General features: G+C 45.0%; 1 protein-coding gene across 3 annotated transcripts in view; it reads left to right on the top strand.

Moving 5' to 3' along the window:
- Positions 1–24,332, top strand: part of ALPK2 (alpha kinase 2) — a 146,160-nt gene that overhangs the window by 87,976 nt on the left and 33,852 nt on the right. For all 3 annotated transcript variants that reach the window (XM_058277804.2, XM_058277802.2, XM_058277803.2), the window contains 5 exons: positions 3,314–6,533; positions 10,144–10,291; positions 16,606–16,733; positions 16,830–16,865; positions 23,952–24,226. In XM_058277804.2, coding sequence (XP_058133787.1) covers positions 3,314–6,533; positions 10,144–10,291; positions 16,606–16,733; positions 16,830–16,865; positions 23,952–24,226 — 3,807 coding nt within the window. The remainder of the gene's footprint in view (positions 1–3,313; positions 6,534–10,143; positions 10,292–16,605; positions 16,734–16,829; positions 16,866–23,951; positions 24,227–24,332) is intronic.

Below are 24,332 nucleotides of genomic sequence, written 5' to 3'. Positions count from 1 at the left end.
TTCCTCCTAGAGCCCCATGCCTTCCTTCCTTTCACCGGAATGGGAACAATCTCCTGCGCAACGAAAGCGCCTGTGTCTCCCCATTCATTTCATGACGAGAGTAGCAGAGCCGCAGAAGAATCATTTTCTGTGGTTCTTTCGTAATGGGTTGACTAAGAGATGGTGTCTTAAAAGAAAGGTCTGACTCATTTGAGAGATACGGCTGTGGTTTTCTTTTCTCTCTGAGTTGGCCTCTGAATGTGGCCCGAGGAGCCTGCCCTTGGAACCGATGCTGTGAGCCTGGACAAGTATGTTAAAAGCTCCACTTGGGGGAGTGTGCAGGCAGGGAGCAGATGCTTCGAATCAGATTTATGGAATTTTGCAGCAGCAGTGGATCAACTGTATGGTTTGTCACTTGAACCTAACTTCTATAAGGGCAGCAATCTTTGTCATAGTCCCCAGTGCTGAGAACAGGGCTTGGTAAGAGGAGAGGGTCCCTTAATGCTAAAGGGATGACCTTGCAAGGCCAAGGAGTCACCATATTTCCTTAAAGACGGGGCCTCATTAGGTATTTTAAAATAGAATTTTATTTGAAAAAACAAGAGAGGAAAGGAGTGGAACTTAATAGGAAAGTCGTTTTTTATTTTTTTACAAATCAATGCATGATACCATGGCTTTGATGATATATTCCAGTTACTGAACTTACCCTAATCAGAACTTACTTAACCTGTGTTTCATCTCTCCAGACGTTATTCTCTTCTTGGTGCCAGCTAATTACTCTGATGCTGTGGTAACAATCAATAGTTGGTGGGTTGGAATAAATGTCCTATCCCAGTCAGTAGCATAGAGGCTTTTTAATGGGAGCCTCTTGGGAAAAATTTCCTAGTGCCTGGCGGGGAATTCTACACAGGGCTGTTCCTCCCTGAATGCCTGCTGGCACTGATGATGATGTGATGACAGCAAGACCTTAAAATAAAGGACTGACAGGCTAGTGGAAATTCAGGCAGAGTGGAAAGGCCCGAGAGAGGGTGTTGGGGACTGTGCCATCTCCTGGTGCCTAATAGTTCTATATGGTTGTGCCATAGATATAAAAAATCCAAGCCACAATGGCAATGGCAAGAAGACTTTCTACATCTGTTATAGAGATATAGAAGTGAAATCCCTCGACATGAAAACAAAAATCTCATTTCTTATTTCTCAGAATTATCTTTTTTGTTTCCTCTTTTCCATTTTTTTAATTAGAGAAGTTGTGGATTTACATAAAATACAGGATTCTCATATACTACCCTATTATTAATACCTTGCATTAGTGTGGTACATTGGTTACAATTGATAAAATCGCATGCATATGATTGTACTATTAACATAGTCCATGGTTTAACTTTGAGTTCACTGTGTAGTGCAGTTCCACAGCTTTAAAATTTCTTTATTCTATTACCACATATACGACCTAACATTGTCCCTTTTAACCTTGTTCAGATATGGATTTCAGTGCTGTTAATTATGTTCACAACGTTGTGTCACCATCACCTCCCATTACCAAAACATTTCCATCTTTCCAAATAGGAACCCTGTACATTTTAAACCTTAACTCCCTTCTTTTCCATTTTAATATGATGAGAAAGAGAAAGGGATATAGAAAGAGAGTAAATTTTTTTTTTCTTTTTAGAAACACCAGGATGTGAAACAGTGGTGTCCCTACTTATGGCTAAAAATCTCCTTTAATAGAGGGTTGCCCCAAATTGGGGAGCAGATGTAAATCCAAACCCTTTCACAGAAGTTTACTGGTTGAAGCTCGGTAGAGCTATCTCAACTGGCACAGAGCCTGTTCATTTATTCATTCTTTCAACAAGTATTTGTAGAGCACCTACCATGTACTAATCACAGTAACATGCATAGGATACACCAGGGAATGGGAGCCCCAGGTGGGTGGGCATTTTGCCTTCTTATATCCCCATTACCTGAGGTACAGTCCCTTGGAGGCATTCAATAAACGTTTGTTCACTCAATGGTCCTAGTTCTCAGTGGAGTTGAAACATACTATTTCTTCTTGTCTGGTTAACATTTTTATGCCAGTAAAATCTGAGTTAAATGACCAACAGGAGAGGATTAAAGAGAAAATGAAAGGCGAGCCCTACAGGGCAACCAGTCGCCTTCAAGGTGTGTGAAAAGGGGTGTGGTTAAGCTGTTGTCTGCTTTCCCACTGGCAGTATGTAGAGGGATTGTCTACAAGGTTGGAAGATTGATTCTCACATGTGATTTGTGGAAATAAGCCTCTGGACATTGGAGCTGCAGGGTGTCCATGAACATTGTACTTCTACTTTTTCATGCTTTGGGAGAGGGCAGACTCCATCACCCCCTTTCTCGAAGCTCAGTCATCTGTGCCTGCACATCTGAATGTATCTGCACCAGGACAGGAGTCCTAGGGGCAAAGATTGAATTGCTTGCCAAAAATTAGAAGCAATTTCCTTCTTCTTGGCTGGGCCTGATTTTGTTTTGTTTTTAAATAATCAATGTGCTAAAAGTTTCAAAAGACAAGAACTTAGCCAAAGAATTTGTCTGCTGCTTCCTTGGGCAATATCCAATATCCCATGACATTCAGATGGTACCAGGATGGGTTCACTCCTCAGAATGTGAGGTGTCTTTTTCTATTTTTTTCCCAACAATCTAAATACATCCCAATCTCCTACTTTTTGCAGGGGTGACTTTGTCTGCCATGGCACATCTGCTTCAAAGTGGGGAGAGCATTCCAGGATTTTTATAACCTTTCCTGGGTCATAGATGATTGGCAGTGCTGATGGCCAATCATAACTCCATTACTTCATTAGAGACAGGTTCAAAGGACAGGCCTCTATTATTTAGTATCACTATTAACCAGCCAACTGTCATTCTGAGGACAAAGACTGCTCTTTGCAACTTCGAAAACACACATATTTCATTTGTTATAGTCATGTGAATTTCATCTTTTTTGAAAAGATTCACACAGCTCTTGTGTGACTTGCTCATGGTAATTAACATTTGATTTGTTATTTCCATTATTTTTTTTCTGAAAGGAAGAGAAAAATCGTTAAATAAACAATGATTGTCAGGAGGCAAAACGGGGAAATTGACCAAGGGTTCCTGGAACACACATTTGCCTAAATTGGCCATTTACTAGGAAGCATCTAATAGCTAAAGAGAGTTTGGGGGTTAATTTTTAGATTTCAGTATGTCTTGCTATTCTTCTTATCCATTATTGCAATAATGAAGGAGTAACACTCTTGGAATTACAGTTACGCTCTATTGTGGGCCTTCCCAGGAACAATTTTATTAATATCACTTTTCATCTTCCTAGGTGCAAATTCAGGAAGCAGTCAGGCAGAGAGCCTCTCTCAGCTGGATGCCAAATATCTCAGAACCTTCAAGGGAGGAGGCTCCATTTGCTGGGACCACAGTGAATTCCCTCCCTGGTTTGGGAGGGATCCACAAGGAAAATGCATCAGTGGCTCAATACCTGGAGATAGAAAACTGCACTCAAGGCCCAGAGCATGAAGAAAAACAAGACCAAGATGGTGCACACAACATGCTTAGAGGATCCTGGGGAGGCCTGGAACAAGAGCTAAGCATCTCAGAAGCCAGTCATGAACACACGTGCCACTGTGAACTCTCAGCACATTTTCCCCAGGACGGCAGTGTTGACCTTGGTGAGCCGGAGGCTCTATCTGTTGCTTCCCCTCAATACCTCACAGGCACAAATACTGTCCTCAACTTGGAAAATGTGGGTGATGGGTCAAGGGGCGGAGAAGCAGCATGTTTAAAGGAGTGTTTTGCAGCAGGTGACCAAGGGACATGTGATATCATGGATCCTCCCATTGGAGCACCAGTTGATACATATTTGCTTCAAGAAATTTGCTGCATGGACTCAGAGATGGCAGAAGGCCCAAGCAAAGTATCTGACTTATGTTCTCCTGACGACAAGGTACTGGAAGTTCTTTTGGAACCACAATGTTCGGAGCCTCCACAATCCACATGCAGAAACAGCACAGATAGAAAATCGCCCTTGTCACCTCTTTTTCTCAGTACTTTCACCTGGAAAATTTCCCAAGAGGCCAGTGAAGGTGCCACAGGAGAAAATCTAGCAGAGGTGGAGAATTCTGCCTCCACATTGACCTGCACGGTGAAGGCTGATCCAGAGAGGCTAAGCCCCAGCAACTCTGGAGCGCCTGAGGAAAGTCAACCTCTTTCTTCTGAGAATAACTTTTCTTTGCATTTCAAAGAAGGGAATGTTGAGAGCCCCAGTACCAGTGTCAAGGACACCGCAGACACACCAGCCACTCAGAGTTCAATTATGAAGTTTCTTCTGGAGAAGCCAATGACATTAACTGCTAATACTGAAAGTCTTCAGGTCACCAGAAAGAGTGAAGTCATATCATCAATTCCCCTGACCACTGAGGTCCAGCCAGCCACGTACCTGTCTGTTTCAATTGCCGAAAGCACCTCTGCAGATGGCACCGACGAGAGCTTACCTCAGGCACCAGATGAAGATTTTTTCCAGCTTCCTTCCTGTGTACAGTTGAGTCATATTTTAAATGGTTCCACAGCTGGATCCATAAAAGAGCTGTCTTGCATGGCACCCAGTGTCCCAGGAATCCATGCCCCTGTTCTCCAGCCCACAGAGAAAGAGAGTGTCTGCAGCCCTCCCCATCTTCAGACTAACAACAAATCTGGAGATAAGAGCCAGATTGTGGACTCACCAGACAATAGGAGCCTTGAAAAGAATTTCCAAGAACAAGGAAGTGAAACCGAGCAGAGGCTCCACCCGGAGGGCCTGCCTTGCCAGGGCTCTCTCTCTCCTCCCCTGGAGGAGTCTAAAGAGAGTGCACCAGGACTTTGGGAACCAGTCAACAAGTTAAAGATTTTAACTCTAGAGACTTCTATTTCAGAAATCTGGCCACCAAATCAACTGGCAAATTCTGACTACAAGGAGTCAGAAGCTGTTCCCATAATTCCCAACAGGGTCTCAGGCGTATCTGAAGTTCTAAAGGCAGATGCTTCTGTGCAGGAACTGGACTCCTCTGAAATAGCAGCACCACCTACCAGTCCTCAGTGCGAGTGTGACTCCATCCTTGCTAATAAGAGAGAAATTCATGAAAGTGCAGAACCAGCCAGCAGCACAAATTGGAGTATTCTTTCTTCTCTGGGTTTTTGCCAGCCCAGACTCCTGGAGTCATCTGTGGATCCAATAGATGAAAGGGAATTATGTGTCACAAATTCACTATCAGAGGCTTCCATAACTGGAATGAAGGAAAATGGTAACAATACGAGTCAAAACCAGGCAGAAAACCAACTCAAGGTGGATCACCTTGCTTTCTTTAAACAGCTTCTGGCCTGCCCTAATATCTTAGAGTCTTCCGTAGATTCTGTTGATGAAACAGGTGTTATAGAATGCTCTAGGGCTGAAAAACCAGAGTCTTCTGACCCCATACTGGGGGTCATCAAAGAGAAGAGTACATCAAATGATGGAAACTTGGGCCAGAAAGTGGAAGTCCAGCCTGCCATTTTGCAAATCCCATGTCCTGAGGAAAGTGGGAAAACCATTCCAAGTGAAAACAACCTAAACCAAAGCCAGGAAGAGAGTGAGAGAGGGGAGGCTGAACAAAGTAAAAATGACAAAGTGAGAGTGGAAGGCCAACCCGCCATTTTGCAAGCCCTATGTCCTGATGAAGGTAGCGAGCCCATTCCAAGTGAATGTAGCATACACCAAACACAGGAAGGCAGTGAGGGAAGTTTAGGAGAGGCTGAACAAAGTAAAAATGAAAACACAGAATTTATTGTCCACACTTTACCTCTTGCAGTAATGACTCACTCTTGTGTTGGAGTTGGTACTAACAACTCCACTGGCCAAATTCATGACATCCCTGAAAATGACTTAGCTGGTCCCAGAAACCATCAATATGTTCTTCCTGACTCAAACAAAAGTGGAAATATTGAGAATGAACGTGTTAAACGTTTGTCTTCTTCTAGTGGCCTTGCTCTGTCGCCTTTTATTTCATCTCCTGAAGAGAACATCGCAGATCAGGCAATAGGCAATAAAATTGAGGGACTTAAAATAGAGGAGCCTCAAACTGGGGAAACCAGGCTCTCAAACTCACTTGACTTGCCAGCAGTGACTTTGGCATTCACTCCAGGAGAACGTGTGTCTGCAGAGACAGCTTCTAAATTACTGCAGGATCCATGCCTGGGCTTCACCCAGGGCAGTGTGAAGTCAAGGCAGGAAGAGCAGCAACTTCACAGAGCAGCCCAAACTGATCAGCTTCCTGGGGTCCTACCAGGAGGGCCTGGGCCAGAGGAAGTCAGGAAGAAGCAAGAATCCTCAGGAAATGGAAATTTAGCTGAAGGAGTCAAGAAGAAAATTCTGTCCAGGGTGGCAGCCCTGAGACTGAGATTGGAAGAGAAGGAAAATGTCAGAAAGAACTCGAGCTTTCTTAAAAAGATTCCTAAACTTGAAACATCAGCCTCACACACAGAAGAGAAGAAAGACCAAAAAAAGCCACCTTGCAAAAGAGAAGAGAAAGGTGAGGTTCTGTTGCTTTCTATCACTGCTGAAAGAGCAGATGTCAAGTTCCCATGTCCCCCAGAGTCCTTTGCAGTTGGGCTGGGCGTCCACTAGGTGGGTGTTAATGCTATGGTTATCGGCCAGGTGGCTTGAGCATTTAGGCCAGTGGTTCTCAAACTTGAGCGGGCTTCAGCATCTCCTGGATGGCTTGCTGGACTTTGCCCCCAGCCTCTGATTCACTGGGTCTGGGGTAGGACCCAAGAAATTACATCTCTAACAAGGTCTCAGGTGATGTTGACACTTCTGGGCTGGGGGCCACATTTTGAGAACCCTGATGTAGGCTGCCTGTAGGTATGGTTAATTGAGAGGGTGGGATTAAGAGGCCTTTCTGTTTAATCATACTTCAAAGAAAAATTTAATAAGATAAACAAAATCATTGATCAGTGTAGCTAATCAGTATGATTAAATAGGTCACACACCAAGCAGGATTTAAAGAAATAAACAACTTGGGATCATTCATTTTCATTTAAAATGTCTTAATTTAATGTTGATTTTTCTTCCAAACTTGAGTATAAAATTTCTTTCCAAATCACCTTCCCCTTTGAGTCTAACAACTTCAGAACCCTTGATCCTTAAAAGCCCCAGCACTTAAGCTGTTTCTGCTTTACCCAGAAAATCCTTTCAGCCCTAAATTCTGCTCCATATCCATTTCTTCAAATGCTGAAGAAATTTGTCAAAAATTCTAGCTGCTTTTATTCCAGAGCTCTTCTTCGCCTTCCCATGAAGCTTGGTAGGAGTCAGAAGAGGAAGCATGGCAGGCAGATGGCAGTGCGGCCGGTGCGCCTGCCGAGCGCGCAGGGGCTCTTCAGCCCAAGGGGAGGGCGTCCCTGCTCTCAGCGCGCGGCCTTGGACCTGGACGCTGGAGCTTGTTACTCCCAGTCCACACCAAACGGGCCCCAGCCCCCGTGGCATCCAGGATTTGATTCAGAACTGTCTCCTGTAGAGCTTGGGCTCGAGTTATTAGTCCATTGTAAAATTTACTTAAAGAGAATGAAGCAACACCTGTAAAATACCTCAAAAGCAGTTTCAGCCCAATGGGAAACAAGCTATTTGGAATTCCTGTATCTGATCATACGAATTACCCGTGGGAAAAGGACCACCCAGAAAACCACGTGCTGTTGCAATTTGACTTTAGTTGCAACACAGCCCCTGCCCCCCCTCCCTGAGCACCCAAGGCCTGCAAAGACAGAAAACACTGCATTCTGGGAGGGGGTGTGCTAGTGAAGCAGGTACCTGCTTGGGCAGCCAGGCACATCCTGGGAGGACCCAGCTGGAGGCAACGGGGTGGAGAAAATCAAAGTCCTTTCCAGGCCAAACCAGACCAATTTGGTAGTAAGGAACTGTTATTATACTAATGCTTCCTAAGCCATGGAGTCTATTAAGAGGCAAAGTTGGGAAGTGGACTTGGCCCAGTGGATAGGGCGTCCGCCTACCACATGGGAGGCCCGTGGTTCAAACCCTGGGCCTCCTTGACCCGTGTGGAGCTGGCCCATGCACAGTGCTGATGCGCGCAAGGAGTGCCCTGCCACGCAGGGGTGTTCCCCACATAGGGGAGCCCCACGTGCAAGGAGTGCGCCCCATAAGGAGAGCCGCCCAGCGTGAAAGAAAGTGCAGCCTGCCCAGGAATGGCACCACACACACAGAGAGCGTACGCAGCAAGATGACACAACAAAAAGAGACACAGATTTCTGGTGCCACTGATAAGGACAGAAGCGATCACAGAAGAACACATAGAGAATGGACACAGAGAGCAGACAACTGAGGGGGAGAGGGCAGAGAAATAAATAAAAATAAATCTTTTTAAAAAAAGAGGCAAAGTTTAGGATTTGGGGACATTTACAGGTATTTTGGTCCCACGTGGGAGGAGGCTGCAGCACAGTGGTTTGGAACGCAGGTTGCTTAGTTCCAGCCTGGCCTCTCCAGTGACTGGGTAGCCTTGGACAAGCGCCTGAGCCTCTGAGTGCCTCGTTTTCCTCACCTGTAAAATGGGTTGTTGGTAGTAGAACTCACCTGCTACCAATTCCTTTAAGGGTCTGCTCTGCCAGCAAGCAATCAAAACGTTTTGTGTGTGTTTGCTTTCTCCCCACAGTATGAACGACAGCTATTTCACTGTTTTTAAAAAAAAAAGTGTTGCCACCAGGGAGATATGCAGGCTAAGGTGCTGATGACTTTTGTGAGACCCAGAGACCCCTGAGTCCTCATCACTGCTTCTGGACCCGTTGGGTGGATGACTTTTGTGAGACCCAGAGACCCCTGAGTCCTCATCACTGCTTCTGGACCCGTTGGGTGAACCCTTAACTGTGTACCCAGCAGACAGATTTAAAGGCCTCCTGCCCAGTGACGTGAGGCTGGGGGTAGGGCATAAGGGCATGGGAGAGGTTGACTTCGATGATTCCAAGAGAAATGAAACAAACGCCGAGGAACGTTTTTCCGACATTCAAAGGTTAGCATACCAGGGGCCTTCTGCATCCTTTTCCCTGAGCACTTGACCAGAAAACATGCAGAAAAGAAACCTAGCCACACTCCCAGGCCGGGTCGAGCATCTGGCCTGCGTTTTCTGTCTCTGTCCCACACAAACAGGCCGCCTTTGCAAAGCCCTGGCTTCAACCCGGGCCTCTCATCAGAGCCAGCCCAAAAGCCAGCCCAGAGACCATCATTTGCTTCTGCTGCCCATGTCATGCGCCCCCAGCCCCTAAATATCTCTACTTACAATGGGACTGGCCCCAAGTCACCCACGGAGACTGCCGTCGCATTGTGTTAGAGGGGTCCTTGAGGACATATGTCCTGGCTGAGGAGGCTTGGTTAAGACTGACCCCAGGATTTGAGATTGTGGGGAGTGCTGCACGCTAGCATGGCTGGGGTAGAAGCCTGTAGAACCAAATGAACTGAAATGGGTTTTGCCATCAGTAAGTTCTGGCTATGTTTTCTCTCTCTTGATTATGCACTTGGCTCCCATGGTAGGGTTAAAATTTTAAATTTAAGTATTGAGCCTCAGCTGCTCTCTGGTTGAGTAGCCCATTAGCACTTCCTGGGCACAGAATAAGCTTTTACATATGCATTGTTATCTAAGAGTCTGGCAGCACCGAGGAGAGATGGGAAGTACATTTAATGCATTGAATGTTGCACAGTAGTGGAATTTGAGGGAAAAGCGAGAGCATAGCATCATTATTGATGACTCTTGGCTTGGCTATGAATTATATAATGTTTTGTAATGATGTACTTCTTTGCATTACAAAACCTGCAGAACTATGGTTTGTAATAGACTGGCACCATATTTCCAGTAATCTCACTGCCTACTCAATTATTCTGAATCACCTGGCCCAGTCTTCCATCCAAGAGATAGCTTGTAGTGGGCCTTCCAGGTGGTACTCGTCGTCTTGTTCTCATGTCTATGCTGCCACCCAGTGGCTGCCCTGGCTAATTAGACACCTGCCCAGCATGCCAAGTGCTCTTCTTGATACAAAGTACTATCCCAGTCTCTAGGACGAAGTGAGAATTAAGTGAAACAAAATGGAAAAGTCCTTTGTAATTATTATAATAATAATGTCCTGCAAATCTCTTCTTTCTAGCTCCAGTATTACTGAAAAGGATCCAAGCTGAGATGCTCCCTGACCATTCTGGAAATGTAAAATTAAGCTGCCAGTTTGCAGAAATTCATGAAGAGTCTACTATCTGGTGGACAAAAGATTCAAAGTCAATAGCCCAAGTGCAGAGAAGGTGCAATTTTTACCCCTGGTTGATTTCTGTAGTTGTTGCTTATTTCACAATGTAATTCTAAAAGAAAATAATGGACTATAGGAAGTGAAAAGGATTCATTGAAGCAGAGATTCCTCACCCAAAGTATCCAAGAATAATAAGTAATGGAAGAAAAGATGTCTGGACAGGGAAAACTGGTGCCAGGTTCTTGCCCCATCTCGGCCACCACAGAGTCCTGTGGCTTTAAGAAGCCTCTGAACTATTAGTTATGCTTTTATTTTTTTTAAAGATATATTTGATTTCTCTCCCCTCCTCCCCACCCCCATCACCCCGTTGTCTGCTCTCTTGCATCCATTTGCTGTGTGTTCTTCTGTGTCCACTTGCATTCTTGACAGCACCAGGAATCTGTGTCTCTTTTTGTTGTGTCATCTTGCTGCGTCAGCCCTCCATGTATGTAGCACCACTCCTGGGCGGGTTGTGCTTTTCTTGCATGGGGCAGCTCTCCTTGCGGGGTGCACTCCTTGTACATGGGGCTCCCCTATGCGGGGGACACTCCTGCATGGCAGGGCACTCCTTGCACGCGGCAGCACTGCGCATGGGCCAGCTCACCCTGGACCTCCTATATGGTAGGCGGACACTCTATCAGTTGCGCCACATCTGCTTCCCAAGATATGTTTTTAAAATAAGGGGAGCATGTCAAGTGATCTTCTAGTTTGAAGTTCTGTGTCCCAAGGCTAAAGAGCTTTCTTCCGTACATCTGTGGATTTTGCTTGAGTGCGTTTCTGCTTCATAAATTCCCATTAACCTGAGAAAGGTTGAACAAAGCTAAGAAAGTGAATCAAAAGGTAAAAAGAAACTACGAGATCACAGGAAAGTGACAGCTATTGAGGGTGATGAGCAGCCATCTCCAAGTTTATTTGGGGGTCCCTAGGATATTAGAGGTGAGGAGAATGAGGAGAGGAGAGGGGAGAGTGAGCCAGTGGCAAGAGTGCCCCGTGGGGCCTGTGTCTGGTTGGTGGCTTCCTAAAGCACCTTCCTGGCAGTTAATGTTTGTTCAAGTGAAAGGATGCGCAAGCGTCGTCAGACACACATGAGGAGATGTGTCTCATTACAGAAACAAACCACTTTGGTGGGATGGAAGCCAGCACCACTTAATCTTTGATGCTCCTCTTCTGCTGTAGGATGTCCCAGTTCAATTCCCTAAGTCAAGGGAAGTGTTCCAATTTCTTAATCTTGTCACAAATAGAAAAAATGAGAAAATTTGAGAATTTTCTGTTTGGCCAAATCAAATATGTCTGCTTGGAACAAATGTCCAGAATTCATTTCCCAAATGCAACCCTGACAGACTTGAGCTATGGTTTCATTTCCATACCAGCACTCCAGAAAAATCTAACTGGATTGTGACTGATATAATAAAACTACTTTGCCTGCAACATCGTCATTACTCTGCTTGACTTATGCATGGCTTAAGAAGAATTATAGTAGAGGGGAAAAAAATGGTTTAATGTTTAAATCAAGTGGTTTCCCTAGAGCCTTATAAAAAAGAAGCACTAATTATTCACTTTAAGTACTTTCTGAACCGTGAGTGGGAAGAGATTAACCCAGGTTGTCGGCAGCCTTGCTGTCAGCTCAGGATTGCACTTGAGTCTTTTGGGTTCCTTTTCCATGTGAGATGTGTTGACAAAACCCTAGCCTCCCTCTGGGGAACATGTGCCACTGGAAAGCACACGATCCACCAACAACATGGGGCCAAAGCTTTGAAACGCTCAATGATGTTTGCTCACTTTCCCCTGGCAACACTCTCTGGCTTAGGCCCTGCTATTTGCCTTCTCCGTGCTAACTCTTGAGATTATTTGGGAGTCATAACTGCTTTGTACATTAAGAGATCACTTCTTCTATTTCAGGTGGGTTTTCAAATGTTAGCCAATTTCTCTCACCCCTCCTTCTAGTTGAGTGCTTCCTTTTACATGCCCCTCCAGGAAATATCTCAGGGGCTTGCCAGTGTAAAATTTTCAAATGTGTAAGTCTCTCAAGCAAACTTAATATGACCATGTGCAAAGATCTTCTTCAACTCATTAATTAATGAGGGAACAGTAAAATGGCAAAGCTGTTCATAGGAGCATTTGAGGAATGGAGATTTATATTCAAGCAGGCAAAGGAATGGTGAACTACATTTGCAAATAGACTTAAAGCTTGTTAATGTTCGACAGGTAATAAATCATAGGGGTTATCTTTTCTACTAGACAGAAGCGTACAAGTTAACATATAACTTCATAGTATCTGGCTGAATTCTATTAGGTCAAGAGCAGAATCAAACAAAGGAGCATTCTCCTATAATTAAATAGTCTTTGAGCGTACCTGTTAAGCAGCGACATTCAAAGGACATGCCCTGTCCCCAAGTTTTGGAAACTTCTCTTTAACAGGCTAAAGTCTGGAAAGTAGATGTCAGAGCACTTTTTTCATGTGTGGCTGGGGCAAGGCTAATGTACTCTGAGGAAACCAAGAAGAAGAAAGTGGCTGCTTGCTCTGAGCATTTGTGTATCAGGGATAGGTCTTTGGCTCCTCAACAATCTCAGACTGGCACCCTCCAGTCCCACCTCGGCCATCAGGACCTGGGGAGGAAGGTGCTTATGCGTGCCCTGGGCTTCGGGAAGGGCACTCGTCTGCATAGAGGGATTGGCTGAGAGCTGAGCAAGGGCCGCGTCCTTCCTGCTGGATAACCAGTGAATGACAGGCTGCCTGCAGCTGAAGGCAGTTCTCCCTGGACGGCCAAGGGAAGGACACCCGGGGACTTCTCAGCCCAACTGGTGTGCAGTGGGTGCTGCCAATTCCCCCTTAGCTCCTGAGTCTGGGGCTGGGGGATGGGCTCTTCTCAGAGAAGTCCCCAGGCCCGGCACTGCACCCTCCCCCCCAGTCTAGTTTTCGGCAGTGTCAGTCAGACTGTGCCCAGCCATGGCTTCCTCTGCATTTGTCTCCACAGCCAAGCTCCACTCTTGTTCAGCCCTTGTTTCTACATTTAACTGTTTCTTCCAATAAAAGAGAAACAAGGGAAGAGGATGTGGCTCAAATGATAGAGCTTCCGCCTACCATATGGGAGGACCTGGGTTCGATCCCTGGGGCCTCCTGGTGAAAAGAGAAGGCGTGCCCACACGGCGAGCCAGTGCCCACATAGTGAGCCGGTGCCCACACAAGTGCCTGCATGGTGAGCCAGTTCCCCCACAAGTGAGTCATGCAGCAAGATGATGACACAACAAAAGAGACAAAGGGGAGAGTCAAGGTGAAGTGCAACAGAAACCAGGAACCCAGGTGGCACAATTGATAGGGAACCACTTTCCACATCAGAGGTCCCCAGGATCAAATCCCGGGGAATCCTAGAGGAGAGAAAACGAGAAGAGAAAACAACACAGACAACAAAACAAAAGGGAGGGAGGAGGGGAAAGGGAAAAAATTAATTAATTAATCTTTAAAAAAAAAAAAAAAGAGGAACAAAACAAAACAGAAACCTGTCCCTTAACAGGGTAAACAAAAGAGAAATTGAGCTTCTCCCTATTGACTCAAAAGGATCTAAGATCCCTTCTTCCCCATTTCCATGGTTTATTTTGGTATTTTCTGTTTGTCCCCTCCCAGATTGGAGGGCCCTCAAGGGCAAGGATTGTGCCTTTTGTTTTGTGTGTTTTTTTTTTAAATCACTGAATCCCCCAGGACTGGGCACAAAGCGTATTCTCAATTAAAGTTGAGCTGAATAATTTGGGACTTCAGAAGTGGCTTTGTTCCATGGAGAAAGCACACTAAGACCACTGCTCCCCACGCTAATGGTCCCTGCCTGCTGCTCAGACCAGGCCCTCGGCTGAAGGCGCCCGGGCCTCGCCTCAGGTGCACGGCACAGCGCACCTGGGAGGTCCTCGTGCCCTTCCCGTTTTACAGACCAGTGCCCTGCGGGTGGCAGGCGAACTCCTGTGCCTGCGGCCAGCCTTAGGCTGTGGATCCAGATCCTCTGACTTCTAAGGAATTCCTCCCAGAAGGAAGCCTTGGCTGGGAAGGCTGAGCCAAGACAGGAAAGGGCCTTCACAGTTGTGGGCTAAGTGTGAGAAGCAGAGAATTTCTGGGCTGGAAGGAAGACGTTAACGGGCCAAATCTTCTAGTTCAGCCCCCACCCTTTCAGGTGGGTCTCGACTTCCCTTTACAGTGACAGACTTGCTGCGCCGATTCCCCGATCCCTCTCGGACTCCCTCAGTGTTGGACAGCCCTGCTGGGAAGCCTTCCCCTTATAGGTGAACCTGTTCACGTCCAGCTTTAACCAAGCATTCAGGATATTTTCCGAGACCCCTCGATAGAAGAAGTGTTACGATCTAGTGTACCTTGTTTTTTTTTTGTTGTTGTTTTTAAAGATTTATTTATTTCTCTCCCCTCCCCCCCCCACCCCAGTTGTCTGTTCTCTGTGTCTATTTGCTGCGTCGTCTTTGTCTGCTTCTGTTGTTGTCAGCGGCACCAGGAATCTGTGTTTCTTTTGGTTGTGTCATCTTGCTGTGTCAGGTCTCCGTGTGTGTGGCGCCATTCCTGGGCAGGCTGCACTTTCTTTCGCACTGGGCAGCTCTCCTTATGGGGTGCACTCCCTGCGTGTGGGGCTCCCCTACGCGGGGGACACCCCTGCATGGCAGGGCACTCCTTGCGCGCATCAGCACTGCACATGGGCCAGCTGCACATGGGTCAAGGAGGCCCGGGGTTTGAACCGCGAACCTCCCATGTTGTAAGTGGACACTCTATCCATTGAGCCAAGTCTGCTTCTACTGTACCTTGTTTTAAGCCACTAGAACATTCCAGAGGAGGCATGGGTAAACCAGAGACTTGGTTTATACCTTCTTTGGTTGTACATTTAAAAGAGACAAACTCAAGATCAGTGGATATTTGTTGTTAAAATTCAGTGAACCAAATCTGAAATGCACCCCCCACACACACCAACCCACAACTTTGGTGAATGTTTAAACAAAATTCTTTTTAAAAAAAGATTTATTTATTTATTTATTTATTTATTTCTTATCCAGCCCCCCCCCATTGTTTGTGGTTCCTGTCTGCTCTCTATTTCCATTGGCTGTGTGCTTTCTGTGTCTACTCATCTTCTCTTTAGGAGGCACTGGGAACCAAACCTGGGACCTCGCATGTGGGAGAGAGGGGCTCAATCACTTGAGCCACTTCAGCTCCCTGGTTTGTTGTCTCTCATTGTCTTTCCTCTTTGTATCTCCTCATTGCATCATCTTGTTGCGTCAGTTCGCTGTGCCAGCTCACCTTCTTCGGGAGGCACCAGGAAACAAACTTGGTGCCTCCCATGTGGTAGGCAAGAGCGCAATTGCTTGAGCCACATTCGCTTCCCTAAACAAAACATTTTATATAGAATAAAACTAGGACCAAATTTGAATATCATTTCGGGCTACAAAATAAGCTTTTTGTTTGAGCCTTTGAATAAAGATCATAGCTCGAACCATAATTCAAATTATCCTAGACTTAAGTGCAGGAATCCTAATTGACTTGGGGTGGTAACTTAGTAGAGGTCAGGATGGGGCCCCCATCTCAGCTTTACCCTTACCAGCTGTGTGGCCTTCAGTCATCTGCTTCATTTCCTCATCTGTGAACTGGCAATAGTTATAATATTGTTCTCATGGGGTTGTTCTGAGGACCTCATGAAATAGACCTTAAGGGGTTAACATAGTGTCCTGTATATACCAAGTGCACCAGATACACTAGCTATCACCATCATCATCATCACCACCACCGTCATCATCAGTTTTTGTATTCATAGCACAGTATCAGAGACTTAACACCACTGGGTGGCTGGCTGGCTGGCTGTTCTTCACTTGGGAAATACACTATTTAAAAGAGTTCTCAGCGTGAATTTTTATATAAAGCAAAGAAGCCCCCACCCCCCCCTTTTCTGGTTGCTTATTGTGTGTGTTTAGGTTTGGGATCAGAGTTATCAGGTTTCCTTCAACCATTGGACACTTGGATTAGTAGCATAACCAAGGTGAATTCTAAGCAGAAATTTTAATAATGACCCCCAGAATTCATAATTCCAGCTCTTTCTCTACAGATGGCAGTTAAACCCCTCAACATTTTTGTGTATTAATATTGCATATGGGAGTGAGGATGTTACATGAAAATGGAACAATCATTCCTTATAGATAGACGAAGTATTTAAGCAGCTTACCACAATCCTGTCCTTTAGCCAGTTCACTGGCTGAAAACTTCAGGCAGGGAAGCATTAGTTTCTTTCTCTTTAAGAGTATTAGAAAAACGTGCCTTTAAAATGAGGACGGTGGTAACATTACTGTCCCCTGTTACAGCGCAGGAGACAACTCCACTGTCTCCTTGGCCATCGTTCAAGCTGGTCAGAAGGACCAGGGCCTGTATTACTGCTGCCTCAAGAACAGCTTCGGAAAGGTGACTGCTGAATTTAACCTCACAGCGGAAGGTAAGCCTCAGCGGGGCAGTTTCCGCTGAACACCAGCCAGCCTTACCTGCTCAGGGGGACCTTTGGACTGAAGCCATTCTCTTCTTTGTCTTCTAGTTCTCAAACAGCTTTCAAGCCACCAGGATATTAAAGGTAAGCCAGTCCAGCTTCTTAGAGAAAACCGACTCACAGCACGGCCTGAAACAGCGGCTGGCGGAAATGGCAGAGGCGATATGTAGTAGTTGTGTACCCCACCAAGACGTGTAATCTTAATCCACATTCCCGTGGGTGTGAACTCATTCAGGAACAGGACCCTTTCAAGATGTATGATTAGTTAAGGGGTGTGCAACTCATCAGAGTGGGCTTTATCTGTATCACTTGAGTCCTTTTTTTTTTTTTTTTTTTTTTAATTTTTTTATTTTTTATTGACTTTGTAATAATATTACATTAAAAATATATATGTGAGGTCCCATTCAACCCCACCCCCCCACCCCCCCTCTCCCCCCCCCCAACAACACTCGTTCCCATCATCATGACACATCCATTGGATTTGGTAAGTACATCTTTGGGCACCTCTGCACCTCATATACATTGGTTCACATCATGGCCCATACTCTCCTCTATTCCATCAAGTAGGCCCTGTGAGGATTTACAATGTCCGGTGATTACCTCTGAAGCACCATCCAGGGCAGCTCCATGTCCCGAAGACGCCTCCACCTCTCATCTCTTCCTGCCTTTCCCCATACCCTTTGTCCATTATGTCCACTTTTCCCAATCCAATGCCACCTCTTCTATGTGGACACTGGATTGGTTGTGTCCATTGCACCTTTATGTCAAGAGGAGGCTCAGATTCCACCTGGATGCTGGATGCAATCCTCCCATTTTCAGTTGTAATCACTCTAGGCTCCATGGTGTGGTGGTTGTCCTTCTTCACCTCCATCTTAGCTGAGTGTGGTAAGTCCAATAAATCAGATTGTAGGTGCTGGAGTCTGTTGAGGCTCAGGATCTGGCTATCACATTGTCAGTCCAGAGATTCAAATCCCCTAAATATATCTTAAACCCCAACATTAACTGCACCTCCAGCACATTAGCATGAAAGTCTTATGAAGGGAGATCCCATCTGAGTCCAGATACTTGAGTCCTTTATAAGCAGAAGATTCGGACACAGAGAGTCAGAGAGGAGCCAGAGTCAGCAGAAAATTGGAAGAGCAGACAAAAAGAAAGAGAGATGGCCATGTGACTGGAGGTAGATACAAGTCACGGAACTCCGAGGACGCAAAAGACGTCAGCAAAGCCTGGCCTTGTCGACACCTTAACGTGGACTTCTAGCCTTCCAAGCCAAAAGGCAATAAATTCCTCCCAGTGGTTAGGGCGCACAGTGTGTGGCTTTTATCACAGCAGCCTGGCAATGCAAGACACAATAGTCCCATGGATTCTTATAACTATGTAGAGGAGAGCTCAGGAATGATGGGAGAAATGAATGGCCTTTTCAACCTGATAGGTACATACTTCCTATCATAATTTTATTAGGCTATGAATATCCAGAAGGATATCATTTTGGGAAGAGATTAGATAGTAGCAGAGTAGGTGGTAGGAAAACATAGAGGGGGAGTTTGGGGTTGTACTTTTTCCTTTAAGCATGAGCATCAAGGACTTGAATTGAGCCCTTCTGCATTGGGTTTTTCAGCCTCTGTCATTTTTGTTCAATTCACTTTTGTTTGTTCAGCCTGTCTTGTTTGTTCAATTCACTTTTCATTTTGACCAGCTGAGCAGATTTCCAAAGTGAGCTAGGTTCTAGGAGAATGACCCCATTCATTTGCATCTTCGTGGAAATGAAGAATGGGGTTTCACACTTTCCTTTGGCACCTGTGCACACCTGATAAAGAGCCCCACGGCTGCTTCTGCACTCTCCCACTGCCCCTGGGCCCCCCACTGAACACGGCTCTTGGAGTCAGGGCTTGCCCTGTGTACGTTCTAATTTCCCAGGGCTGCTGTAACAAACGGCCACAGACTGGGTGGCTTACAACAGAAATGTATCCTGTCACAGTTCTGGAGGCTCCAAGTCCAAAACCAAAGGGCCTGCAGGTCTTTCCTTGCCTCTTCCCAGCTTCTGGGTGTGGCCGGCAAGCCTTCATGGTCCTTGGCCTGTAGACTTCCCGCCATTCTCTGCCTCTGTGTCCACGTGGCGTTCTCCCTGTGCCCTCTTCTTATAAGGACACCAGTCATTGGGTGAGGGCCCACCCTCATCTAAACTGCAGAGATGCTGCTTCCAAATAAGGCCCCATTCTGGGGGTTAGGACTTGAGCATATCTTTTGGAAGGACACAATTCAACTCATAACACCAGGTATTCCCTCTTAGGGAAAATTACTTTCCCCCTTACATCCACACATGCCCGCCACTCCAACTGCCCCAGTGGTGTGCTGGTAAGTAATTAGCCTGCTGGGGCCGGGAGACCCTGAGAAATTGTACAGTTTCCCAATTTCTGTAGTGTAAATACTTTCACCACAGCCAATTTTAAATACCAACCAACATCACAGAACACAGAGCCGGGAAGAGAGGCCTGTAACCAGCTCTGGGGGCCTGGGCCCGTGGACCCCACACACCCCTGCCGTCTTATCTCATCTCCTGCTCCCACAGCCTGTAGCCCAGGGTGGGACTGGCTCAGTTTCAGGAGAGATAGGAATAAAACTTTGATAATTAAATTGATTTAGAGCCTTAAAGATATACCACATGTGCTGACATGTAAAGCGAAGAAAATACCTGAAAAGGTGCAGAAATCTGTGTGAAAACAGGACAGTGAAGGAAATCAAGATGCAGTAATGTCTATACATTAAAGGCAAGAACTTAGAAATGAGGTCTAGAAAGTATTGTGGGATTTATTCAAAATAATAAGCAAATACAAACTTCCCATAAACCCATTCCACTGCGACGTGTATGTCTTCAGTGTGTAATATATTTGTGATATAACTTTAAACCCTTTTCCCGATTTCTGCCTCCACCGCCCCCAAAGCCAAAATATTTGAAAGAATCCCCTTCTTTCTAATCCTTCAGCAAAGAAATCAACTCTCAGAAGGAGTCCTCTGTCTCCTCAGCTTCTCAGCACCTACTGGCATCTATAGCTCAGACATTTGCTTTGCCTTATCATTTGGGTTTGTATAAACTCATTTCTCAAGGGTTCTACCTGTCAGGAGTTAAGCCTGGCGGGGATGAACCACTAGCCGCCTTGTGGAAATGGTGCCACTTTCATAGCCCAAGCCGCAGGCTTGGGGTCTAGAACCTGAGGACATCACCTCCCAGTGATGTCCTGACCCCACTGTGACTGGACGTTCCCGGTTTCAGTGACTCACCAGGCTGGGAAGGCCATGCTTGGCCACTCCCTGCCTTGGACCTTCAGAGGAAGATGTTAAAACTTCCTTCATTTTCTTTTTTTTTTTATTTGGATGAGTATCTCTTTTTCACTAAGCATTTAATAAATTTATTCTCTACAGGAAAAACAAATATCATTTTACAAGGCCATTTCCAATTAAAAAACTAATAAAACTAAGCTCATGGGAAAGCCCAAAATGAATGATAGGTCAAATAAAACACAAGTTAGCTCAATTTAACAATATTACTGGGATTACTTTTCTCTAACCCAAAGCAGTCTTTGCAATCAGTGGCTGCAGGTGTCCATGACTTCTCTGTGCGCTTCTTTTCAGGATTTGGCTTGCACAATTGAGGGATGAAGCAAAAACCCTTAGGGAGATGTATTGATAGACCAACACTCCTGCAGGTCTTTGTATGGTTGGTCCAAATGAATCTTTGCTTGTGTATTTCTCAGACTCTTGAGAAGTTTGGAGCTTGAGTCTTAGCAATGGCTGGATCCAGCAAACCTTCAAAGAAAAATTCACTTTCTTCACGACTTAGACTTGAACTTCCCAAGTTGTCTTTCCTGAGCACCCCTCAGGTGCTCAGTGTCCCTGTTACCCTGCTCTCTCTCAACCCAGAAGAAATTAATCTAAAGAACCAATTCTTGCTGCCACATCTCCACTTTATTTATTTATTTATTTATTTTTAAGATTTATTTATTTATTCCCCCTCCCCCCCGGTTTCTGTTCTCTGTGTCTATTTGCTGCGTCTTCTTTGTCCACTTCTGTTGTTGTCAGTGTCACGGGAATCTGTGTTTCTTTTTTTGTTGTCGTTGCGTCGTCTTGTTGTGTCAGCTCTCCATGTGTGCAGCACCATTCCTGGGCAGGCTGCACTTTCTTTCACGCTGGGCGACTCTCCTTACGGGTTGCACTCCTTGTGCATGGGGCTCCCCTACGCGGGGGCACCCCTGTGTGGCATGGCACTTCTTGTGCACATCAGCACTGCGCGTGGGCCAGCTCCACACGGGTCAAGGAGGCCCCGGGTTTGAACCGCGGACCTCCCATGTGGTAGACGGACGCCCTAACCACTGGGCCAAGTCCGCCACCCACATCTCCACTTTAGAAGAGGTCTATGCTCTAAGCAAGATGGCACACTCATTAAGGTTTCATCTCAGGTATCACTATGAAAGGTATTTTTGGACAGAAGGGCCTCTCACAGTTTCTACAATATGACAGGCTATATAACTGCTTCCCCTGCAGGGGAATGGCCAGTGGATGAGTTTCCATATGGAAAGTTCCCACTAAAACTCCAGCTTTTCCACCATAGGACTTATAAGAAAAAAAGAAAAGTCCTAAGATTTGTTTTTTGTTATTGTTCATGTCCTATCTTTGTTAAGTAGACACATCAGTTAGAAATTATAGACAGGATTGTTAGTTATACCACCCACAGTACTATACAACATTTTTTCCTTCCTATTTCTTAGCATATAGACTAGAACAACTTTTGCCTTTAATTACCTTTGATGAATTTTAAAGCATAGATTAAAGTGAAAAAACTTTTGAATTTTAAGAATAATTGAATTTTAGAATTTTTTGCACTTTGAAGGAAAACAAGATGTGGCAAATATGCCTTGCTTTTAATGGGCTCTGATATATGTACGTAAAATGTTTTCTCTATTGTTTAAGTGCTGTCAGGAGCTGTCTTAGTTTCCTAACTTCTTAAACAAAAACCATGCAGTGGGCTGGCTTAGACGCTGGGAATTTTCTGGCTCAGTTTCTAGGGTAGGAGAAGTATAAAGTCGAGTTGTCAGCAAGGCGATACTCTCACCCCAAGGACTGTGGCATTCCGGGACTGGCTGCGGGGGATCCTTTGGCTTTTCCGTCACATGGAAATACACATGGCGATATCGTCTCCTTTCTCCTCCGGATTCCGTTGACTTCCAGCTGCTTCTCCTCGCTTTCTGTCTCTCTGACTTTGATTCTGTTTATAAACGACCCCAGTGATCCAGATTAAAGCCACACCTTAAATGAAGTTACACCTTTAAGAGACCTTATTTTACTGTGGGTCCGCACCTTCCAGAATGCAGACCAAGACCATGGCCAAGTTGGGGTCCACAGTTAAATCCCCACGGGAACCAAAACGATGGAAATGAAATCAATTATGCAGTGAGACGGTTTGGGTTATAAACATTTCCTCTCTATTTTCTTACCTAATTACCTAACTCTTTAATATTAAATTTTTTTTTCTTGCTCTTTTACTTGGATTGAAATCTGCAATGCAACTATCTCCTTAAAATTTTCTAAGAAAATGCCCCATTTGCCACCTATTTTCCTGTTTCTCCCTCCCAGTTTCTCTCTGTAAAGTCCAGGACTGTTGACTCCACACAGAGCTTCTGCTAGCCTTTGTGCGAACCCTTGGGGCACCTTTCTAAACACCCTCTTTCCTGTGACAGCCACCTTCTAGCTCATCACTGCTCCTTCCATTTGAGAATCTCCCCACCCACTCTCTTTCTTTCTTTCTGGCTATAAGGAGGCCTAGACCTGAATCAATTCTCTTAAGCAGTTTCAGGCTCCTTACACTTTAACAGCCAGCTTCAGTCATAGACTGAATGATTTTAAGGCATAGGATTTTGAGGTTTTTAAAAAGAAGATGAGAATATTTTCTAAGCAGAATTTTCACAAAATCCATGATTTCTTTCTTGTAAGCTTTCAGAAAGAGAGCGGTTTTCCTCATCTTTGAGTGGAAGGAGTTTTTAATAATCTAAACAATCTTTTTGATGTGGTTTGTTTTCAATTTTTGTTACACACAATAGGTGTGAACTAATCAGAAATTAGGATGATTTTCTGCATTCTTGAAAATCACAGGAGAAACCCCACCAAGGTTAAGTGTCAAAAATGGAGGGGCCATCGGAATGTTGCTATATAAGTTATGTTCTACCTGTCAATTAATACCTGGCCATGTCAGGTGCCTCAACAGACAGGGCCTTTTGAACATCTTGAATGCTAAACAATCTTATTTCATTGAAATTCCTCTTACTGTTTTCTCTCAGCCAATCAAAAGTGTGATTTACTCATCTTTAGTTTAAAATGGACTGTCCTGGTTAAATCAGTTGTCATCGGAAATAAGTATGATATCACCTGTGAAAACTCAGAAGATAGTTCTACTTTTCTTTTTACAACTAAATTCAAAATAATACTTCTTTTTTTTCACTTTCTCTTAAAAGGCCAATTCCTTTCATGACTCCTTTTTTCTCTACCTAGTTCTATCTATCACATGCATGCTCAATGGATGCAATATTGCCCCTGAGGGAGCAGAGATAAGTTCTTGGTGAAACAAAATAATCTTATTCTTATAATGTATAAAGTACATATATACTGCATAAACAGGTATTACAGTATATCTGTGGTATAAAATTTCATGGGAAGCAATTAGGAATAATGTCTAAAAGTGTCATTAGTGGGGTAAATAACTTAAAAGGTTGAGAAACACTGATCTATCAGATTATATCATTGGTTCTTCTTCCCTCTTCTATACTTTTCCTATCTTTTTAACTTGCCTTTAATTACCCTGCAGGATTATTTCTATTTTCCAGATATATCTAAAATTATTTTCCTGATCTTTCCAGTTTTGCCCCAGTCAGTCTTCTCCCCTCATATCTGATACAGTGGGGTCTCACACTGAACTTCCTACATCCTCTTTCAATGACCATCTCCTCCTTATCACCCCACCCATCTCCTCATGTAGCTATACCTTTATTGGGAGTTAAATGTGATTTTCCCCTTCTACATCCTACAGGTCAACTTTGTCTTTGTCCTTATGTGCGCTCCTTTGTTAGCCAAGGAGCAGGATTAGGGAATGTTCTGTCCAACTAAAGCTGTGCTATCTTTTAGGCTATGAAGAAATTGAATTCAGCCAGCTCCTATTCAAAGAAGACTTCCTCAATGACAGCTACTTTGGGAGCAGCCTGCGTGGTCAGATTGCCACAGAGGAGCTGCACTTTGGAGAAGGGGTCCACCGCAAAGCCTTCCGCAGCAAAGTGATGCAGGGCCTCATGCCCGTGTTCAAACCTGGCCATGCCTGCGTGCTCAAGGTGCACAATGCCATTGCCTATGGGACCAGAAACAATGACGAGCTTGTCCAGAGGAACTACAAGCTTGCTGCCCAGGTGGGTCCATCTGCCCAAATGTGTCTTCTGGTGTGAGAGTGACCCATGATAACATGAGATGAAAATCAGACTCAGAGTAGATGGAAGTATCCCCAAAGAGGGTAGT

Source organism: Dasypus novemcinctus, chromosome 16 (assembly GCF_030445035.2).
Source record: "Dasypus novemcinctus isolate mDasNov1 chromosome 16, mDasNov1.1.hap2, whole genome shotgun sequence".
In the NCBI taxonomy this organism is placed as follows: Eukaryota; Metazoa; Chordata; class Mammalia; order Cingulata; family Dasypodidae; genus Dasypus; species Dasypus novemcinctus.
Note: the sequence above shows the minus strand (reverse complement) of the source record. Positions and strands in the feature narration are given on the sequence as shown.